At 33.4% G+C, this 21,971-nt stretch overlaps 2 protein-coding genes across 2 annotated transcripts; one reads left to right on the plus strand and one right to left on the minus strand.

Annotated features, from left to right (window-relative positions):
- Positions 1 to 531: 531 nt before the first annotated feature.
- Positions 532 to 5,821, plus strand: Cpap3-d (cuticular protein analogous to peritrophins 3-D). The gene is made up of 5 exons (XM_070297377.1): positions 532 to 668; positions 2,324 to 2,542; positions 3,635 to 3,902; positions 4,775 to 4,909; positions 5,137 to 5,821. The coding sequence occupies exons 1-5, from the start codon at positions 614 to 616 to the stop codon at positions 5,150 to 5,152; spliced, it is 693 nt and encodes a 230-aa protein (XP_070153478.1). The 5' UTR covers positions 532 to 613; the 3' UTR covers positions 5,153 to 5,821.
- A 729-nt stretch (positions 5,822 to 6,550) lies between these two features.
- Positions 6,551 to 16,960, minus strand: LOC138934139 (protein obstructor-E). The gene is made up of 3 exons (XM_070297580.1): positions 16,771 to 16,960; positions 8,526 to 8,930; positions 6,551 to 7,295 (listed from the first exon to the last, which is right to left on the minus strand). The coding sequence occupies exons 1-3, from the start codon at positions 16,817 to 16,819 to the stop codon at positions 6,982 to 6,984; spliced, it is 768 nt and encodes a 255-aa protein (XP_070153681.1). The 5' UTR covers positions 16,820 to 16,960; the 3' UTR covers positions 6,551 to 6,981.
- Between the last annotated feature and the right edge of the window lie 5,011 nt (positions 16,961 to 21,971).

Here is a 21,971-nt window from a genome sequence, read left to right on the forward strand (position 1 = left end):
ATTAATTGAATTATTATATATATATTCGAATAATATATGGGTTAAATTATATATTCAATTTTTATTCGAGTTGCACGTCTTCCTTAAATTCAGATTCAATTAAACTGATTTTAAAAGGAGGATAAAATTAATTTCATAATACATCTTAAAAATGCTAAACGATAAATTTATCTCTCGACTTTTACTCTATATATTCATTATAGAATCCTTTTCATTTATCATAATTTATAATATTCTTGCAGAATTTGTTTTTGCTAATAAAATTCGTAAATAAATGGAATTGTAAAAAAAAATTTCCAAAATGTTCCTTTCCCCGAATAATCCTCACAATTCATCGATTTGAAGAAACATCGCTACCGAAGAATGCAACCGCAATTCTCAGACAATTCGTCAAGCGCGACGCCGCTGGTCGACAGATCGACACGTAGGCAAACCAGAGACATGACAGGGGGGGGGGGGGACATCCTGGTGGGGTTCGGCAAAATCGAACGGTGAAGGGAGACGATACACCGTCCCCGAGGTGTACCGAGGCCGACATCTAAAGTGCGCACGCCAATCGCCGACTTCGTCGTCAGTAGTCAGAGAGTCAAGCCGACGAGTGTGCCGGAAGAAGATGAGCTATCCGAGGAGCGTGACCGTGCCGTTGCTCCTGGCGATCCTGGCACGTGGTAAGTCTACCACTAGCATCCGCGAAGGTTCACCTTCACCTCGCTTTATACACCTAACATCCCGATGCTACGCATCTCCGCCTCGAGATGCGCTCATCTCCTTCCTCTGTGCATCGAAGACTGCCTCTCTATAGGTGTGAACGATTTCTTCTTTCCCGCGGACTCTGAAGAATTTCGACATCACCCACGATTCACGAAGCTTTCACCGCTGAGATACCATATGTTAAGATCCGTGTGTGTGTCATAATGGCGGATATTAAGGGCGATGTGATCGATGAGAAATATAATGAGACTGCAATCTGGAAACTCTGCTTTATCCGACATAGAGCAAAATAATTTTTCATTAATTTTTTTACAAGAAAAGACTATAATATTAATATTGAATAATATAAAACAAATTATATTCATTTTATAATGCTATAAATTATATTATATTTTAAATAAAATAAACGATATTGCACAAAAATAGATTTATGTAAATCCAACATTACCCAAATTACTGTTCTAGAAAATAGAATTTTACTATTAATTGAGAATTAATAATAAATCTTTATTTAACTTCAGCTTATAACGCCAAGAAGTGGACTTGGTTTACACAATACCTATAACTCACATACCTTTCTCATTCTCTCATACATACCCTTATAACTACCTTATATTCCTATTTTTTCTTATAACCTTCTCCTTCTCCTTCCAAATTTTCCTTAATAACCTTTCTTTCGCATCATCTAACACATCGTTCCACAATTTTTCCTCTACTTCATTCTCATCCTTACCTATTTCTATAAACCAACTGTTAGTTACATCACAATCTTTAAAATAATGACTTATACAATCTTCGCCTATACCGCAAAATACACAGGCATACGCTTCCTCCCCTAACCAATATTTATTTCTATCTTCCATGTTTCTGTACCTTAACCTTAATAAAGCCCTTACGCTGTCGCCTAAATTTCCTATATCCACATTTCCTTCCCTTAAATACATTGGCCCTTCCAATCTTATTTCCAAATCCTTGTATTTCTTATTATATCTAGCTTCCCTAATTTTATTATTCTCTAATTGTCTCTGCACTTCCCTGTCCCTATTTCTCAACTCCTCTCTAATATCAATTCCTTCCTCTCTTAAAATTTCTAATGCTTCGATACCCCACCCATTTCTATTATAATATTTTTCTCTCTCCCTACTGTACATATCATCCCCTCTATTTACTTCTTTTTCCATCCAACACTTTTTTACCCATCTACTTTCTTCCATACCTCTTATCTTTTCCTCATATCTCCAAGACCTTATATCCCACTCTATCCTTAATTTGTTTAAACCTAATTCTCTCGACATTAAATACCTTGACGTACAGAATTCTAACCTGAATAACCATCTTACGTAATCTAACATTACTCTTTCTAATTCCTTCTTTTCCTCCCAGTCCCATATTTCCACTCCGTAAGACATTACACTCTGCACCAGATACCTAAATAACCTCCACCTTCTTGTAAAATCATCTCTACAAATCCTTTCCCCCAAACCCCATGTTTTATTGGCTGCCAACCTTCCTTTGTTATATAAATCCTTTATGTGATCTTTATAATTTCCTATTAATTGAGAATTAAAATCTTTCTTTGGCACACGCGCTAAAGTTCTTTTTCACTTTGCAGTTCAGGCCGTCACTTTATTCAATGCCCCGTCATGTCCCAATCCTTACGGGATCCACGCTTACGCTCATCCTGAGGACTGTGGGGCCTTCTTCCTATGTACGAACGGTACCCTAAGCTACGAGTATTGCGAGAACGGACTTCTGTTCGACGGACACGGCGCTATTCACAATCACTGCAATTATAATTGGGCTGTCGATTGCGGCAATCGCAAGGTCGATTGTAAGTATCACGTCGCTTTCTCGATATTCGAACCACCTGTTATTTATTGATAATTTTTAAATTCTCATCTACTTTGAGAGAAAAATTAATGATTTAATCGAAATGTTGTCGGAACAAAAACAATACACACAGTATAATATAAATAAAAATGGCATAGAATAAAATATAGATAAAATAATAATTAAACAAAATAAAAAATGAAGTTGATGCAATATAATTGATGAAAATATAATTTCACTATTATAATTATATATATGCTGCACAATACTAATATTATTTGCATTATTATTTTATCATTAATTTTTCGTCAAACCATGTAATTTATTGTATATAAAAATAAAAATCACGCATTACGTCGTACGAAAGGAAACATTGTTGTGAAAGTAAAAGTCACGCAAAACCAACGATTTTCGAGGCGGTTTAGTGGGTCGCGTTAACGCCAATCATCATACATATACAGGGTGTCCCATTTTAAAGGATCCACTCAAATATCTCAGAAAGACTGCGTTAAATCAAAAAATGTTTCAAACAAAAGTTGTGTGGCTTCAAGGGGGCCATAAGATGGTGACAATGATTTGACCTTGGAAAATCATTTAAAGGTCATGTAAGAGTCAACTTTAAAATCTTAAATGGAAACCCCCATTTTTTATTTAGTATTCTTGTAGCTGACATCGAGAGCTTTCCAAAATACTATAATAAAGTACTTTTTGAGTTATTTTATATTTTAATCTGACATATTTTGATATAAAAAATAAAATATTCAGTTTTCGATAATTTTATCGTAATACTTCTATGTACAGAATAATAAGACAAATTAATTAGTGCAAAAAAAAAACAAATAATTGTTTAAAAAAATACATTGTAAATAATTTTCTTAAAAACAATTTTTTTTTTTTTAAATAGAATAATGGAGTTAATTTATAACACGCTAAAAATGGTTCCGAGAGAGAAAATATGAAAAAAATCTTTTACTTTTATTATTTTAAAATAAAATATATATAATTTCTTTGTGCATTTAATTTATTTTTAAATCCATCTCGCAACTCTCGATTCAGTCAGATAAGAATGATCTGTCGGCGATCTTTTTTCCAGATACGCCTATTAGCAGTCCGGGTTGCGAGTACCAGTTTGGCATGTACCCAGATAGTGACAGTTGCAGCACTAATTATATCAAATGCGTCTACGGCGAACCGCATCCGACCCAATGCGATCCGGGTCTGGTCTACAACGCGAAGACTCACACGTGTGTCTGGCCCGACGAGCTTATCCCTTTCTGCAATCCCGAGGCTATAGTAGGCTTCAAATGTCCGCACAAACTGCCGCCCAATAGCCCCGCTGCCAAATTCTGGCCCTATCCGAGGTAATGTATTTAATTATGCAAGATATACTTCCGAGAAATCGCACATAACGAGAGCTCGCGCGGAAATAAAACTGGTGTGCAAGATCGATGCACTTCGGACAAGCATTATATATATTTTCTGTCTCTTTTTCTTTACTTTATTACGAGGAAAATTCGTAGGGAAGAAATATTGCGTTGAAAGATTATGAGAATAAAAGGAGCCAATGCCGTTAAATGTCAGACCATTCGCGTTTGTACGTAGTACCTCTATTTAAGAACCGGTCACCTTCCAAAAAGAGACTCGGAGAAAGAGAAAGTAACTAAAAGGAAGAGAGAGAGAGAGAAAAGAAATGCAAGTGACGAATGCCGACGCATATTTTATTCAAATATTCAATTTTCTTTCAAATATGGCAATCCGTAGTTTTATATACGATAATTAACAATAGTAATTAGATATATCCTGAGAGAGAGATGCTAGTTTTTTCTCGCGATTAAATGGAAATCGATTGATATTCGCCTCAATCCAGCAAAGTGATATATATCTTGCCATATATTTTTACTTCTCCCAATTTTATATTTTATTTTTACGTTTATATTTCTATGCAATAACATAACCGATTCAATAGAATGTCTATTTTATACCCGAGTGTTTTGAGAACTAGGAAGCGTTGTTTAAAATAAAAAAAAAGTAGGAATATTTTTCTCCTATAATTTACTATTGTTACTTTCTACCTCTAGAGTTATATTTAATATATCTAATTAAAATTTTCTTAACGCAGTAAAGAATGAGCATTTTTTTCACTACTTGAATACGCACATACGAAAAATTAGAAATTAAGATTTTTTTATTTTTATCCGTATAAAATACAAAAATTCAATTTCACAATTTTTAGATTCCCTGTACCAGGTGATTGCGGGAGATTGATCACCTGCGTGGACGGTCATCCGCGACTACTCACTTGCGGAGATGGGAAACTGTTCGACTCAGTGAGCCTGACTTGCCTGGATCCAGATGATGTTCCTCACTGGTTTGTACATTTTGCATTTTAAAAAGCAAAATCTTGAATTGTTTCGACTTTTTAATTTTTAATTAATTAGTTCGAATTTTACTGGTCGATTCTTTTACGAACATTTTCAATAAAGATTTAAATATTTATTAAAATCAAAATATATTTAATTATATATATAAGAATATAAAAATATAGAAAAATATCTATTTATTTTCTAATTAATATATTTTTTTGTCTCTTTTCAGTACTAACGGTGTTTAAGAATAGAGGCACATTTTCCTGACAATCACTTGGAATACTAAATCGATAAACAACGAAAAAAGACAACAAACTATCCAACAATGAAAAAGTAATACATTTGATAACAAATTAAAAATTAAAAATTACCTTGATAAAAAACATATAACGTAATATTAGGCCGAGATTTATATATAAAATTAAGAAATTTGTGTACAAGATATAAATTTTATATTGCAAAAAATTGAGTTATTGCAGATTGATTTTTCTAAATTAATCAAAAATGGGAAAAAAAGAAAATTAATTATAAAAATAAAAAAAAATTATAAAAATAAAAAATATATAAAAATATGAATCGCAATAATATTATTTATTAATTTTATACACACACTTTTACAGACAAAAAAATAATCAGAAAAAATTATATTTAAAAATTAACAAGGCAAAGTGAAGAGTCAAAATTTCTGCTAAATTTCATTTTTTTTTTTTTTATCGTTGGCGATAGGCGATAGGCAATCTGAAATGTATTATTATTATTGGTAAATTTTTAAAGAGAACTAATTGCATGTATAACGCGTGAAGAACAAGTACGATATGTAGTACATATAGTATTATAATACAATATGTATGACGTATACACGATATATGTGTATTTATAATAGATAGAACAATGTACAGCCAAGCAACTTGTTGAATAAAATCTATAAACATGCGTATAAAAAATATACAACATAGTTTATTCCAATCAATCTACATATAAATGATACAAGTCTTATACGATTACGCGAGAGCGAAAGAGAGAAGGAGAGAGTGAGGAGGGAAATATATTTACATCTCGATCAATGTGACAGAATGCGAATGGTGAACGACCCTGGGACGGAAAAACGAGATGTTCGTAATTAATGTTATTTATTATTAATTAATAATACGGATCTCTCCGTTCTCAGGAGAGTTTGATCCGTCAAACACGTGGGCGGATCGATCGATATCGACGAGTGTCAATCTTTGGAGATGTTCCATGATGATTGTTTAATGAGTATAATATTGTTTCCTGTATTTATGCATATTTTGTTATATTCTCTCATATGATTTATATATGTTCTTTAAAATTTTTAAAACCAGTTTTTATTTTGTATTTTAATTAATTGATTTCAATTAACCTTTTTTTTTTTTTTTTTTTTTTAGAGAGAGAGAAAGAGAGAGAGAGAACTTTCATAATTAAACGGCTGGAAAGTTTTATTTGGTTTCTCAAGAGTTTTTTAAGTTATTTCATCTATCTTATATGTCTCAAATTAATAATTAAATTAATTCATCAAATACATGCGCAGATGTCAATCGTAAATTAATTAAAATAATACAAGTTTTGTTTCTTTATAAAAAGAAAAAATCCTGAAAAGATTTGAAATACATAATTATCATAATTATTACACTCAAATTTTTACTCGAATTTACCTTTCATAATCGAGATTTAAATCTTTCTATCAAAGATCGAATAAAAAAACTAAAATTTTTAATTGCTGCAAAAGAGAACTAAACCTTCTCAATATTCTCAAGGAATCGCGGAACATTGACTTCTCCAATATCGAGGGTAATTTCAAGACATTAAAATCTACAGACCTCTAAATATCTCGAAATCGATCCAACCAATAGATTCTAAAGTAATAGAATTACAGAAGGGAGGGAAAGATCTGGAGACACTCTCGAAATCACGAGAGAACTTCTCGAGTTCTTCCTGTCGATGGACGATCGACGAGCTCGATCCCCGGGATCTCGCTCGTCGCAAAGGATCTCCTGATTTCCTTCGTCCTTCCCGGTGGTTGGACGTGATCCGGAACAGTTGCGGATCACCGTTTTTAATTTCGGTGGCGAGCGCGCAGTTGAATCGGCAAGGCGCCTGCCGGCAGAGGCGGCACACCAGGCGGCAGATTCTCCTCCTCGGGTTCCTGCTGCTCGTTGCGACCCTCGGACAATTCGCCCTCGATGGGCGGCGGTGTCGTAGGAACATCGCAGTCCTCCGTCGGAGGTACCACGCACCTCAACGACCGTTTGTCGAACACCAACATGGCTGGACAGCGCTGTAGCCGCGGGTAGCCACCCTGGCACTGCCAGTAGCGATTGCACGATTTGCCAAGGGGTACGTTGCCGTTGGCGTCGTCGTTGCAAAGAGCTGTAAGCAGGCTACGTCTTACGCCGAGCTCAATTGAATACCACTAGCCTTCGAGGAACTCATAGTAAATAATAATCACGATATGTATAAGGTATATTTGCGTAGATATATTGAAATTTTCATCCAGATCTGGCGATATTTTGTGTTTATAATTCAAGATGAAGTATTTTAAAATGTGCATTTCGAGATTGAGAACTCTCATCAAGCGATTTCTTGTTAGAAATTGAACACGGTAGTCAATCGAGTGAAAGTCGAAAACTTTCGTTCGGATTCGATTCGTTAATGATGGATTGACATGAAATTTAATTATGCAGAATGCAAACACGCTTCTACATTCGTGAATTTCTTTTTCTCGAAGAATAAATGAAAATTATTATTACATTATTTCTGAAACTTCCAAAATATCAAGATATTTTACTAATTATTAATCGAATATTATATCAATATCTAAATAGAAAGTTTTAAATATTGTATTTATATATGTGAAAAAAATATAATTTGAATTTCAATTAGCTCAAAGCAATTAGTTTTAAATAATTCTTTCATCGTCATCTTTTTTTCTCTTAAAATTCATTTTAAAATATGGCAAAAAAAAAAAAATATTCGATATCTATTAAAAAAATTATGTTATTCTAAAATGTTTTTCATTGTGTTTCAATCTTGATAAAAAGATACAATCTTGCATACGACAGATACATCTGGTGACATTTAATATTAAAGATCAAAGAGTTAGCGCGACGCGAATTAACAATAAACGTTTCATCTGAGATTCTGAAGGCGAGAAGAGGAAGAAAGGCGCGCGACGAGAATTCACGTCAAATGCTAATTAAATGCCTCGCCCCTTTTTCCTCCAAGTACTGCTACTTGGAAGAGATCGAAGAGCAGACACAAGGAAACGCGCCGTCTTGTTTGTCCACTTTCGAAAGTGAAAATGATCGGAAGAAGCTGCGTCTTTTGAATCAAATCTACCTAAGATCGCGTCTTCAGAAATACTTCAGTTAAATTCAAGCCAAAGTCCAGCAGTCAATTTGCAAGAATAGATAAAACGGATTTGACGATCCAATCGAGAACACCGAGTTCACAATGAAAATTAATTGCTGTTCGCGGAAAATCGCCGATTTATCTGTCAATATGCTTCGTAATTTTTCGAATAATTTCCGATTGTCAACTCTAATAAATCTCAAGTAATTCCCTCGTAAAATTCACTCCCTATCTAAAGATCGTACTCACGATGCTTCTGACATCCCTCGACATTTTCGGGCCAGTCGCAGGACCTGGCTCTCTCGTTGTAAAGCAGACCACCTATACAAAGCTGCTCGGTGGCGGTGCCGTTCCAGCAGGTCCAGTACCTGGTGCAGGATGTCTCGTGGCCGAAAATACCATACAGCCAGTCGCAGTGCTCGGTCGGGATCGGCGGATTAGCTTGGCGTTTGCCGTCACAATAATTCGCTCGCCACGGATAATCGCAGCCCTCGGTGACGCCGCGATGCTTGCCGGCGAACACGAGACCGTTCGGACAATCGAACAACTCCGGCCGACCGCTCACGCACTCCCAATAGCGATCGCAATATTCGATGTCGCCCACCACGCGCGATTTAGTCTGGCACGGATCTTCCTGCTTCTGGCCCAGCGAGCCTGCAAGTGCGGGAAAGTGAACGCTCGTCCTGTTTATCATTCATTTTATTTTCTCGGGACAGGATCCTTCGGAGTGATTGGGACGACGGTAAGGAAGCTGGATTATTCAGAACGATTATTTCTCACCGCTGAATTTTTTTCGTATGCAGGAGATTATTATCTTTTTTTTTCTTTTAAGTATATTGTATGTCTTTATTGACTCCCCAATGGGGTTGCAATCTTATACTCTTACACTTTACAACAAATTTTCCACATATATTTCATTTCCTTACATTTTCCGCTCTTACAACTAACGCTCCTACACTTAACCTAACGCTTTTACACAACGCTTTACTACACCGCTTTCCTTTTCCCTCTCTCTTGCTCTTCCCCTTTGCTCCTCACGCTCCCTTTCCTCCTTCATCCTTATGCCCTTATCTCTTTTCGCTCTTCTCCCTTGTTCCTAACTCCTCCTAATCCTCTTTATGTCTCCTTCCTATTCCCCTTTTTTTTATCCTTCTTTCCTTCTCTGTCATTCCTCCTTCTCTTCTATAAAGAGGTATATGGTTGGATGAGATCCGAGCGGAATCGAACTCGGGACGTGGCACTTGTCAGCCCGCGACTTAACGTTCTAAGCCACTCATCGCCCCATCTTTTAAGTATATTAGCACCCCTAATTATGAGAACGATGATTAAGAAGTTTTCCTCTATCTGCTTTTCTGCTTTCTCGTCGCTAATCGAACTAGAATATTAATTATGTGGAAATTTCTTAACGAGCTTTGCTGCTAATTTATCGCATCGTTAAACAAATTAATTATCGTTAAGATTAATTATCTTTTCCTCTCGTTTGCGTCTGAATGAGCCGTGATTACGAAATATCAGAGTATCGACGTATCGAAATTACAATTTTCACGCGCGTCTTCTCGTCGAAGGACACTGAACGGCAACGCCAATATCAAGGATATTTCCGCGTATCGTCGATTCTAGCCACGTAATTTCAGAGTCTTAACATCGTAGTAAATCGAAATCTGTCGAGTTAATTCGAAAGTCACGATGTCGTGAAACGACACTATCCTTGTACGCGAGGAATTAAATCGCCGTTCAAGGATATTACCCGGCTAATCAATGCGAAATATTTGGAATGCGTATCCTTCCGCGTCATATGGAAATATATTAATATTTCTAACAAGATGTGACGCCATCAATTTCTTTCGTCGATTCGCAAGTAATTATGCGTGACTCCTTATATAAGATCGTACACATTGAAAGTGGAAAGTTAAGATCAGATGCCGATGACGTCGTCCTTTCAAGATATCTCTATTTCAAAGATACATAGAATATTATTTTACTATCTCATATTATAACGGAATGTGTGAGTTGTTTTAGAAAATTAGAAGGAATGTTTTGTGACTTGGATAAGCGTTTTAATCGATTCAATAATTTTTGTAATTTGAAAAAATTATTCGGTCAATCTGTAGTTTCGAAAAGAAATATTTCAAGGACGTCGGAAAGTAATAATTCACTTTTTTTAATTTTTAATTTTAATCAAATAAAAATTTCGATAAAATCACCGCTCAACGTTTCGTTCGAGAACTGTTCGAAGGTATGCGTGCACTGGGTACCGGTTTACCCATAATGTCCGATCGTTTCGCTAATGATTCGACGGCCCGCGCACGTTCGTCGGAAAAGCAAATAGTAAAATAAGGTGGGAAGCCGGCATGAGGCAGGCTCCCAAGACGGCTCTCGAGTGAAAGTGCCTAGCCTTGACTTGCAACCTTCGGGAGCAGTCCTATTCCACACCCCTGCTCCATCTTTCTGGACCCCTCGTGAGTACAGAAAGATTCGATCGAACAATCAATTCGTCTAATCTCATTCTCATTTTATATCTCGATTAAAAAAATTCGAGTTCTTTCAATTTGTTGAAGCTGTTATAGATTTCTGTTAATTTCCCTTCAATGTAATTTCTATTTTTGTATCTCTAATTTACATATATTTAAATCTCAAATTTTTTCAAGTTATCCTTGTAATATAAAAATTAATATTTCGTCGTAAAAGTTTTTATGGTAACAATAATTTATTTTAGATTCTCACGTACACAAAAAATGACCGCTAATTTTCTATTCTTATCTTGTTTTTTATAAGATATAACACAAAAATTTCTATTATCTCAATATGATCGATCATGTAGAGTTAAGAATTATCTCTGTCTCTTTCTTTCCTCTTGTTCTCTTTTTGAGCACAGTACTTGCATGTTTCATTATACCGTCTGATCATCCTCGGAAGATTTAATCCGGGAACGAAATAAAGCCCTCACTCTTGCTCAACCGCCCCGTTCCGATCTGTAAATCGTGATTGAGATGAAAATAAAATATCTTCAAAGAACGATCGACCGAAATCTTCGACAGGTACAATCTCTCGGTGCTCGAAGAAAGATGAGAAGTCACGATCGTATCTCTAAAATCATTTCGCAAAGAACTCTTAATGATATCACGTCTCAAATTCTTTATTTTCGTCTCAATCTTGATTACATTCTTAAAGTAACTCTAATCGTATGATGCTCGAAATGCATCATCGTATGTTACGTAGGTAGCCTTTGATTATAATAAATTAGAAATATTCGGAAAAATATTATAAAAAATTTTTTGAATCTGCATAAACGTAGGAATAAAATAGCCAAGATAGATTTATATAAAACAATATGAAAATCTCGATAATAATTGCGTCAGTGATTGTGACGTTTATATCTACCATAAACGTGCTTTTATGTTACGGGCCTTTATTCGCGAAAAGATTGCACGTTGTTAGCCAACTGGTCCGAGCGGATAAGGGAAGGAAAGCGAAGCACGATCGATCTCACGATACGGATAATCTTGTGGAGAAGCAAGCTTCGCCCGTATTGAGAAAGAACGTCGAGAGATTGCGATTTTCCACAGGCAGGAATTGCGTAAAACCATGGACTTAATTATCAATGGGAATATCGTAATAATTTTTCGTATAGATAAATATATAACATTCGATGAAAGACGTAATCCTGTTTAAAAATATATTTTTCTATTTTATTTCCTTTATTTAAAATTTCAAATCGCATGTTTTCAAGTTTTTTTTAATTTTTTTAAGTTCTAAAATTCTAAAAATTTAAATCTCTTAAATAAAGTTTGACAAATTTATATGTATCTTTTAAAGATATTAGGTGTACAACTTTGCTTCCGCCGTTTTCCTATAGATGGCTTTAGCGGTAAGTACTGGTCGAAATAAATAGATCATAGACGTCATGCAATAAACTTGCGCATCTGTCAACATAACCCCATAGAAACATTAGTCGATTTGTGTCTGCATCATAAAGTTATTCTCGATTGAAAATGTCAGTTTACGAGCCAAATTCTCGTCATTTGCGGGAGGTTTTAATTTTCTGCTTCAATATGAAGAAATCTGCGGCTGAGGCTCATCGAATGATCTCGAATACTTATGGTGAAGCCGCTATTAGCGAAAGAACGTGTCACGAGTGGTTTCAACGCTTCAAGAACGGTGATTTTCACGTCGAAGACCGGCATAGCGGTGGAAGAGAGAAGGTTTTCGAAGATGCAGAATTGGAGGCATTACTTAATGAAGACTCGAGTCAAAGTCAAAAAGAAGTGGCCAGCGATGGACAATACTTTGAATCATAAATGTATAACCAGTTTTTTACAATAAAGCCTCGAATTTCGGAAAAAAAACGGCGGAAGCAAAGTTGTACACCTAATAAATGTTTCTCTTCATTTTTAATTTTAAAATTTTTATTTCTCTATATAATATTATTTTAAATATCGTATACGATATATAAAATTCTTATTAAATCAGTGATGTTGATGCGATGTATTCATTGAAACGATTACCAGGAATTATGCAAATGCCGTCAGGGGACAGTAATAAGAGCCAGTGACCACCCGTAAGGGCACATCTCGCGCACGAAGAGGAATAAATCCGATTAGTCTCGCAAGATCGGCGCGAATTAATGGAGTTTGCGCGGGCGGTCGTCGAATAAGGTGTCGCGAATAAGGTGGAGACATCCCTGGAACGTTGTCGTAGCGTATTATGCAAGCGAGACGCTTTGTTAACACGCCGCGGTTACTTTCCCTTCCTTTACGACTGTTCGTAAAGAGTAAGTAGTCTGAGTAGCAATGGCCGGCGGCCGTTAATTCCTCGTCACTGAAAGCAGGTGCGGCTCTGCGATTTGTTCCATCGCGTGGAGTTCGCGCAAACGAACAAATGACCATTTAGAAAATTTCTCGCTTTCGAGATTTACGATGAACCGAGTTTTCAGCAGAAGAAATTTTCGCATCACAATGGTAGTCGTTTATCGGTGACTTAGAAGAAGAGTGATTGAGAGTTCATCGACTTTTAAAAATTACATATATGCCAGTTCGCAGAAAATTCCTTCATAATTTTCTCGCTTGAATTTAAAAGAAATTATTTTTCTGCAGGACAAGAAATTATATTGAAAAACAAAATTAAATGATAATTGGTTTGGAAGGATTTAAATCGATATTTCTGAATTACAATGTTTTTACAATCTTTTCTGCAATGAATTCAATTTTATTTATAAATATTGTCATTAATAGTTATTTTTCAGATAAATTTTCCATCGATAAGTATCACATCGTATCAGAATTAAAATTTAAAAGATTTCCGGATAAACTTCTCATTGTTAGATTGAATGTCGCATAAATTATTAGGCTAACATATATGAAAAAATGTGCGTTTGATTTATTTTTAGGAATTTCCAAACAATAAGCAAAATTACGAGCTTCTCTCTCCTTCTTTCTTCTCAATCTTTCCAACATTCCTTTCCCTTATCGAATAAATAAGCAAAGCCCGCCTTCTCGGCTCTTCTTAAGACCGGTAGAACCCGAGGCGAGAGACCCCACCTTAGCTCGGACTTTGCTAAGTGCAATGTTCTCCGATAAACGCGCGCGGTGTCGCAACAAGAGCGGAGCGTGTTTATAAAATCCGCTTCCCCTTTTCTTTCTTGCATCCTTTTTATCTTTTAATCGATAAATTAAATTGAGCGGAACGTCCGGCATTCTTTTCGCTATTACACCGCCACTTCCGGTAGCCAACGTTACCGTTGCAATTCGGCGTCGCGAACGCGTAGCGAAAGCCGGTATGGGAAACAGATAGACAAATAAACGAATAAATAAACTTTTCTCCGCGAAGATATTACGCCAAGTGACACCGATTAGTTTCAAAGTATTAATATCTTCACAAATGTCGCCGTAGAAAGTAGAATCTCTTGCGTAAGCGTTGCAGAACTGAGTTATCGGCGATTATATATTTTTAAAAGTACCGCTGTCGTCGATATCCGCGATCTATCCAAATCGCGACAAGAAGAGAAGAGAATATTATATCATAAAAAATATATTTATAACCTAATATCATAATATTGTAAGTTTTATCGGAATGACAAAACTGAATGGCATTATGCATAATTGTAGATTAGATAAACGCGATCAGATATTATAAAAATTTAATAAGATAAGGAATGTATGAAATAAAAACGTTTTCTCCTTTCTCATACATTTAAACGAGAAGAGAAAATATAAAGGTATAAGAATATAAGAATATTTGATTCGTGTATACCAATCAAAATAATAACGTTTTTCTTCTTCAATAGAAAATCAGATACTTCGACATGCTTCTGTATGTTTGAGGATCCAGGCTTTAGAAATTTTAGCGGATAATGAGATTTACAAGTAGCGTATTTTGCTATATAGGGTGTCCCTAAATAATTACACGGTCGTAAGAAATCGAAAAAAAAAAACAGGGAGAAACAGAGAGAGTGAACTGCACAGGCTGAGCTACTTTCATATTTTCACTCCTGACATACGAGAGAAAGTTCTCAAGATGTGTGAAACCCGGTGAATGGCCACTATTGTTCTTACGAAGATGTGTGTAATAATTACGGAGCAGAAGAGACCTGCTGTTTACCACAGATTCTGCGCCTCGAATGTCGCGAGGATTGTGCAAACGAAAATTGTAATATCATTATCTAATTCTCAACGATGCTATTCTTCTTTATCAGATTAGTAATTATGTAATTTTAACGTGCAAAATTAAACAAATTTTAGAGCTAAAGTTTTCTCTATTATCGTAAATATAGCATTAATTCATACAATAAAATATAATTTCTTAAATATAATAATCTTTATATATATATATATATATATATATATTTTTAATATAAATATTATTTATTATTATAATTTTTATAAGACTAATAATAAACTATTAAATTTTATCCCATAGAATAAGTTTATATTTTCTCTAATTTCCTTCATTTTGTCTTTATTGCAAAAAATATGTAGTATTAAAAAATAATTAATTGAATTCTTATATTTGTGAGCATCGATGATAATACATAACTAATAACGAAAGAATTCTGATTATATACAAATAATAAATAACAGTGCTTGTCATTGATAATAAGCATCTTGGAATGAAACAATAATTCATCCATTCATAGCACGAAATGAATCGCTCTTGTAAATCATTGTCGATCTTGTGAAGGATACGAGAGGATCGCTTTAATCGATACGTCGTTTCGCGATCATCGCAAAGATTCACGAAGGAAAGTAGAACGGTCCGCATGGTTTATCAGTTTCACTGCGAACAGCGACTGCTGCGAGAAAATCTCACCGTTTTCATTCTCGCACCTCGCTCGCTCAACACGATTCGGTTTTTTATCGAACGACTCTTATTATTTATAAATATAGCCGCATACGTTCCGATCTCGAAAGTGAAAGCCAAACGATCGCTAGATCAAATCAAGATCAAAGATGACCGATATTCTCTTGTAATTTCGTTCAGTTGAATAATATTATTGAATATTTTATTAATATTATCGAAATGAGAGATATTATTTTATTTACACATATAGTTTATAAATATTTTTTGATAAAAATTTCATTTTTGAAAAGCGATTAAAATAAATTATTATTATATATAACCAATTTGTGTATGTATGTGTATGTGTGTGTACGTCGTTGATAATGGCTCTGAAAGTTATTTAATTTTATTTGCGTATTTACCATAATATAAAATTATAATAATAAAATTTATTATATCATGGATGTTACGATTAATATAAACATTTTATAATTAGAGAAAGTACGACATTTATCACAATCCACTTCATGGAAAAAAAACTTTTATGGAAAAATGTATTAATGTAATTATAAATATCTATAATTACATTAATACATTATTTTAGATAAACAATTAAATTATTTTAAATCTAGGCGTCCCATCAATAATATTAAGATTAATATTATTAAAAAATAGAAGATATTACTAAAATTATAAAAATATCACTATCATTAGTTTAAAAAAAATTATTTTATAAAAGAATAAAAAAGTTTTATTGTCTTTAAGAAGAACAAAAAAAAATATATATATATATATATTTAATTAAATATGTATATGTATTGTATATATATCACACAAATAGTAAATAAATTTATCAGCGTGTTATTATTAATTAATAGATTGTTGTTGCAATAAAATTTGAAAAATTATTCTAACCCATTGTTTGATAAAAAGAATCTTGTGATGTGTGTACATATACTTAGATGTAAAATTTAAAAATAGTATTAATCAAATATATTGCTAACTTAAATTAATTTATATTGGGTTAGTCATATATAAAAGCTATTAAACATTTTCATTTTTATTAAATATGATAAATCTGACTTGATAAAATCACTCATCAAAATTATTAATAAGGGAAAACAAAAAGATCTTGCAAATACAAAAGAAGAGTTTCAGGAAGCGAGATAAGGAAAAACCGAAAGGAAGAAGGAGGAGAAGAAGAAGCAGAAAGACTCACCCTGTGCAGCCAGGAACACTAGGACGAGCGAGAAGATGTGTTGTGACATTCTGTGAAAACGGCTCTGTGACGGATTTAACTCGAAATGTGTCAATAGTGTCCTAATCGGCGAAATATCCTGGTATATGCCTGGAGAGAGTATACTCTCTCGTTCTCGGTGTGTGAGAGCCGAGGAAGCTCGGCTGATGAGTTTTCGTGTCGAGACTGCTCACTGGGAGAGGCGTTTGCCCGGTGTCTTATACGAGCTCCCCACTCTTCTCTCGTCTCTCTCTGACCGATCTCCGGGGCCGCATAAGAAGGTTCTACCTGGAGAACACACCTGGTTTCGTCTATCGAGAGTTTTAGCTGATAGACCACGATGCTCGATCGATGATACCGTCATATGGAACACACCCGTTAGAAAGGATCTCCTTACGCGTGACTCACAGGAGAGCCAGTGTAAGCGTCCTTATAATAATAATAATAAGCTTATAATCCGCGATTTATTACGTGCTGAGGAAGGCCACTGGAATCGTGCTTAACGCTTCGTTTGCCATGTCAATGGGATGATGTTTTCTTGGGAATAACGGCACTTGCATATACATGACCGACGCATTTCTTCACCGTTTAATTTGTCATTCATACTCGAATTAAGCAAGAGTTTCAATCGCATCGAAATATTCATTGTTTGTAGGAAAATACAAATGTGTTTTTTATATGATCGCTCCGATATTCAAATAATAAACAAATTTGACAAAAATCATCGGCAATTAAAATTCATTAAGATATTTCATTAATCCGCTTGTATATGCTAGAACTAGACAATAAAACTATGCCGTATCAGAAATAATCTTTATCGTTATTTTGTAAGTTATTTTGGATTTGATAGAAATTTTATTTAAAATTTTTTTCTATAGAAATTTATAGAGAAACGAAATTTTTTTGTATTTAATTAAAAATAATATATCTAATTCATTAATATAGGTATACATATTAATATAAGTATGCATATTTATAACTGTATATTAAATTATAATTATGATTATAATTTGATAATTAAGTCATTTCTAAATTTCTATGAATGATAATGCACGTAATTTTATTAAGTTTAATAATAAATAACAATAATTATTATTTTAAAAATAAATGTTTTATATTATAGTATCATGCGTCGTATATTTACAACGATTAACTATCATCATAAAAAAGTGTAAATTTATAAATCACACACATACACAGAGACGCAAATTCTCATTATTAGAAAATATAAAAATTTCCTGGCACTTCAATTCAGTGCGAATCTTTTCCATGTAAATCAATCGTATATTACAAATCGGTATCAATAGTTCGCGTGTTTTATAATTGTTTAATTATTCATCAGATATAAATTTCCCGCGAATAAAACAACATCGTCAGATTCGACGAAGCAGGACTAATTAATCGACGAGATTTCAACTTGCAATGCCGACTCTTTTATTACACGATAAAGGAAGATTTCGAAGAGGGGAAGTGAAATTCCGTTCCGAGGAAAAACGAAATCATCATGAGGAACGGTACAAATTTGGCTCGTCGATTAAGAGAAAAATCCATTCGGTAAAAATTCAGTTATGCAGACAAAAAAAGTTTATCGGTGTAGAAGAAAGAAACAGAAAAAAAAAAAAAACTACCATTTTTTCCATATAAATTATATTATCATATATAATTTGAAAAAAATGAATGAAGCGAAAAGAATCGCGTAATAATTAGTTCACAATTTTAAGTTTCGTTTTTCAAGATATAATATTTTATTATAGCTTTTTTTCAGGGTTGGGAAAGTTACTTTATAAAAGTAACTCGTTACCGTTACCGTTATTTTTTCTAAAAAGTAACTCGTTACCGTTACTCGTTACTAATTTTAAAAAGTAACTCGTTACCGTTACAGTTACTAAAAAGTAACGAGTCGTTACAATTTCCGTTACTTTTTTACGATACAAACTAATAAATTATTTTACATAAGAAAAACTTTTAAAAAATTGTAAGCAAGATTTCATTCAAGGTTTATTACAAAATAAATGATTCAATTTTATCGAAATTCTTTATTAAATTTTAATAAAATTTGTTGCTCCATAGTATCATCATTTAAATGCCCTCTTTGTGGTGTTAATACAGAGCCACCGATGCTAAACATTCTTTCTACGGATGCACTGCTTGGTAGAGCTGTATTATATTTAATAAAAAGTTTTTTAAGTTTTGGATAGTCGTTTAACATTTCTATATTACAATTATTTGATTTTAAAAACCGTTGCAATTCTTCTTGTTCAGATTCATTTTGCACCGTTTTTTGCTCAAAAATGAAAAAATCATCGTGATCGTCAGATTTTCCAGCTTTTGAAGAATTTTCAGTTGATCGGATTCCCAATAAATCCTCCAAGTAATTTTCAGCACGTTTCCTTTTTTCTCCGGTTAACCAGTTTAACTTAAATTTTGGATGTAAACATGCTGCTATTATTAATTCTTTTGTTTCAAATATTGTAAGAAATCTAAAATCAAATATAGTAAATTAAGCGACATTGTTTGTTTTATTGAAATTAATACTTTTGAATCAATAGTTTAAAATAAAATAATATTTTTCAATTAAATCCTTATTTAAAATTAAATAACATATGTATTAATCAAATTAATAAGTTACCTTTTATTTAAACCTTGCTGAATAGCTTCAACTAATGGATGGCAATCTATAAGGTCATATTTATTGAGATTTTCTAATTTTCGTTGCAAGGTACTTAGAACTGGTAGTAAATGAGAGCTCTGCTTTTCCGAAAAGATAAAGCTCTCATTGGATATCGCGCGTCGCGTCATCGCACTGGTCTGCAAGAGCCATAAGTTGATCAATCACATTCAAGCATTTTTACAACATAATAAGAATGCTAATTGGTCGATTTGCTTACGGCTTTACGGTTAAGATAAAAATTTTATCACGCACAATAGCAAGAATAATATCTTAAATAAATCAAAAAATTTGAAAAAAGTAACGATAAAAGTAACTGTTAAATTCGTTACTCGTTACCAAAAAATGTAACGAAGTTACTTTTTCCGTTACAAATAAAATTTGTAACGCCATTACCGTTACAGTTACCGAAAAAAAGTAACTGTAACGGTAACGGCGTTACAAGTAACGCGTTACTTCCCAACCCTGCTTTTTTTATAATATTCTTTTATAAATATTATATTATTACTATCTCACGTGTTATAATTTTATATGCTTTTAAGTTTGATAAATTATAATTTTAAATCGCGAGTTATAACGACTAAATAAATTGTTTTCGAAAACTTTTTAAGCTTTGAAGAATAATCGGGAAACTAAAAAAATTGATCCTATATATCCTAAATTATTATTACAGTTATAATTATGGTAACATATTGCGAATCGAAACGCACAAAAGCGTGTAAAGCGCCTATCATTTCCGTTTACTCTCGAAACGCCGACGTTAATCTCGCGTGCATAAGCGGCCTCGACGAAGCCTTCACGGTTTCTTTCCCTCCCCGGGTAAGTCAGTCGACCAGCTTCACGCGATGAGACAGTGAAAATAAAGAAGAAACATTCTCGATGAGTCGCCTGAAATGCCTACTTCTCACATCGAAATGTGTCAAGTCGATATGACAATACAATAATGTTTATATAACGAATAATATAATGATATATGTTTGTACGATTTTCTCTTCCGATAAAGAACACTACTGACGAACGAGATGTAATCTTTGATTTCAATACAGATATAATATTATAAAAACAACAATTATTTTAATTTATAAAACACACACGCATACATAATTTTTAGATTATTATTATTATTATTAATAATTATAATATTAGTACAAAAAAATATAATGAAGTAATAAACTTCTTTCCTGTCACTTCCATTGTCCTTTCTTCGCGATTCACTGTGAATTTGTGCAAAGGCGCTCAGACCTGATCCTGGCCATTAAAGAATGCTGATCGTTTGCTGCAACGACATTCCAATTTCGACGGAAATCTACGGGCGAAAGAATTCGACGTATTTCGAGGATGAATAAATTCCTTTTTTATCGAAACAATTACAAAGAGATGAAGAAACTTTGCCGCGAGGGAGCTAGAGAAATTCTTTCTAAAAATATCAAGCTTTTTTTCCCCCTCGTTTCAAAACTTGACGGAGACTAACTTTATTTTTAATGCTAAATTATAGCGCATTCAGAGTGTAAAAATCTATTGTTTGAGTTACAAATAGTGAGAATCTCTTAATTTTAGAAATTAGAAAGTCGCTTAATTATCGCTAAAAGGATACTCTAGACTCTTGTGGAATGTCGGAATGAAAGTTAATGTTGATTGATATCAGAGACAATAGCCTGTTAGATTTCTCGCCGAAATTATATGAAAATGTTATATTAATATTAAACAAACGACGGCGCTTTCCGGAAGAATGGGGAGCGCTCGAGGCATCTGGCATAATCTTTCAAGAATTTTATTATGCAAGGAAAGACAAGGACAAAATTGACAAAAAACGGACGTTTATTGGATAAAATTATGGGAATGGTCACAAGAGGAAACGAGACATATAAGAATAAAACAATGGAGCACCCAGTTTCGCAAGTCTCTCGCAATCCCACCCTCGATTCATAAAGGAGGAGGTCGATCGTATCAAACCATTCATAATCATGCGGACGTTCGTGTTCTATATCCTATAATTAAACTCTATAAATTTATAAAAATTAAGAAAAAAACGATTTAATTAAAAATAAGTATGAAATATAAAAAATATTATATTTTTGAAAATATATAAAAAAATAAATAAAATTATACTTTTCTCTATTTTCACATTTGATATTTATACTACGTAAAATTTGAAAAAAAAAATTTGATTAATTGTAGATTTGAAAAATAAAAAAAAATGATAAAAACAAGATTCTATATAATACAAATTAATGAATTTATATAAAACGTAGATTATAAAAATCGTAACAATATAAAGGAAGATTTATAAATTTGAAATGCTATAATGTTATTATATATTTCTTAATTCTTATATAAGTTAATATACAGGGTTGGGAAGTAACGCGTTACTTGTAATGCCGTTACCGTTACAGTTACTTTTTTTCGATAACTGTAACGGTAATGGCGTTACAAATTTTATTTGTAACGGAAAAAGTAACTTTGTTACATTTTTCGGTAACGAGTAACGAATTTAACAGTTACTTTTATCGTTACT

This window comes from Polyergus mexicanus, unplaced genomic scaffold, assembly GCF_030449975.1.
Source record: "Polyergus mexicanus isolate NDT 795.1 unplaced genomic scaffold, iyPolMexi1.0 SCAF_6, whole genome shotgun sequence".
NCBI classification, from domain to species: Eukaryota; Metazoa; Arthropoda; class Insecta; order Hymenoptera; family Formicidae; genus Polyergus; species Polyergus mexicanus.

What these genes read in the sequence shown, in the direction of transcription:
- Cpap3-d (XM_070297377.1), top strand. Translation starts at nt 614, where the DNA reads ATGAGCTATCCGAGGAGCGTGACCGTGCCGTTGCTCCTGGCGATCCTG. An exon ending in CCTGGCGATCCTGGCACGTG is followed by an intron (nt 669 to 2,323) that starts GTAAGTCTACCA and finishes TTCACTTTGCAG; the next exon opens with TTCAGGCCGTCACTTTATTC. An exon ending in CGGCAATCGCAAGGTCGATT is followed by an intron (nt 2,543 to 3,634) that starts GTAAGTATCACG and finishes TCTTTTTTCCAG; the next exon opens with ATACGCCTATTAGCAGTCCG.
- LOC138934139 (XM_070297580.1), bottom strand. Translation starts at nt 16,819, where the DNA reads ATGTCACAACACATCTTCTCGCTCGTCCTAGTGTTCCTGGCTGCACAG. An exon ending in AGTGTTCCTGGCTGCACAGG is followed by an intron (nt 8,931 to 16,770) that starts GTGAGTCTTTCT and finishes CCGCACTTGCAG; the next exon opens with GCTCGCTGGGCCAGAAGCAG. An exon ending in CGAGGGATGTCAGAAGCATC is followed by an intron (nt 7,296 to 8,525) that starts GTGAGTACGATC and finishes GCCTGCTTACAG; the next exon opens with CTCTTTGCAACGACGACGCC.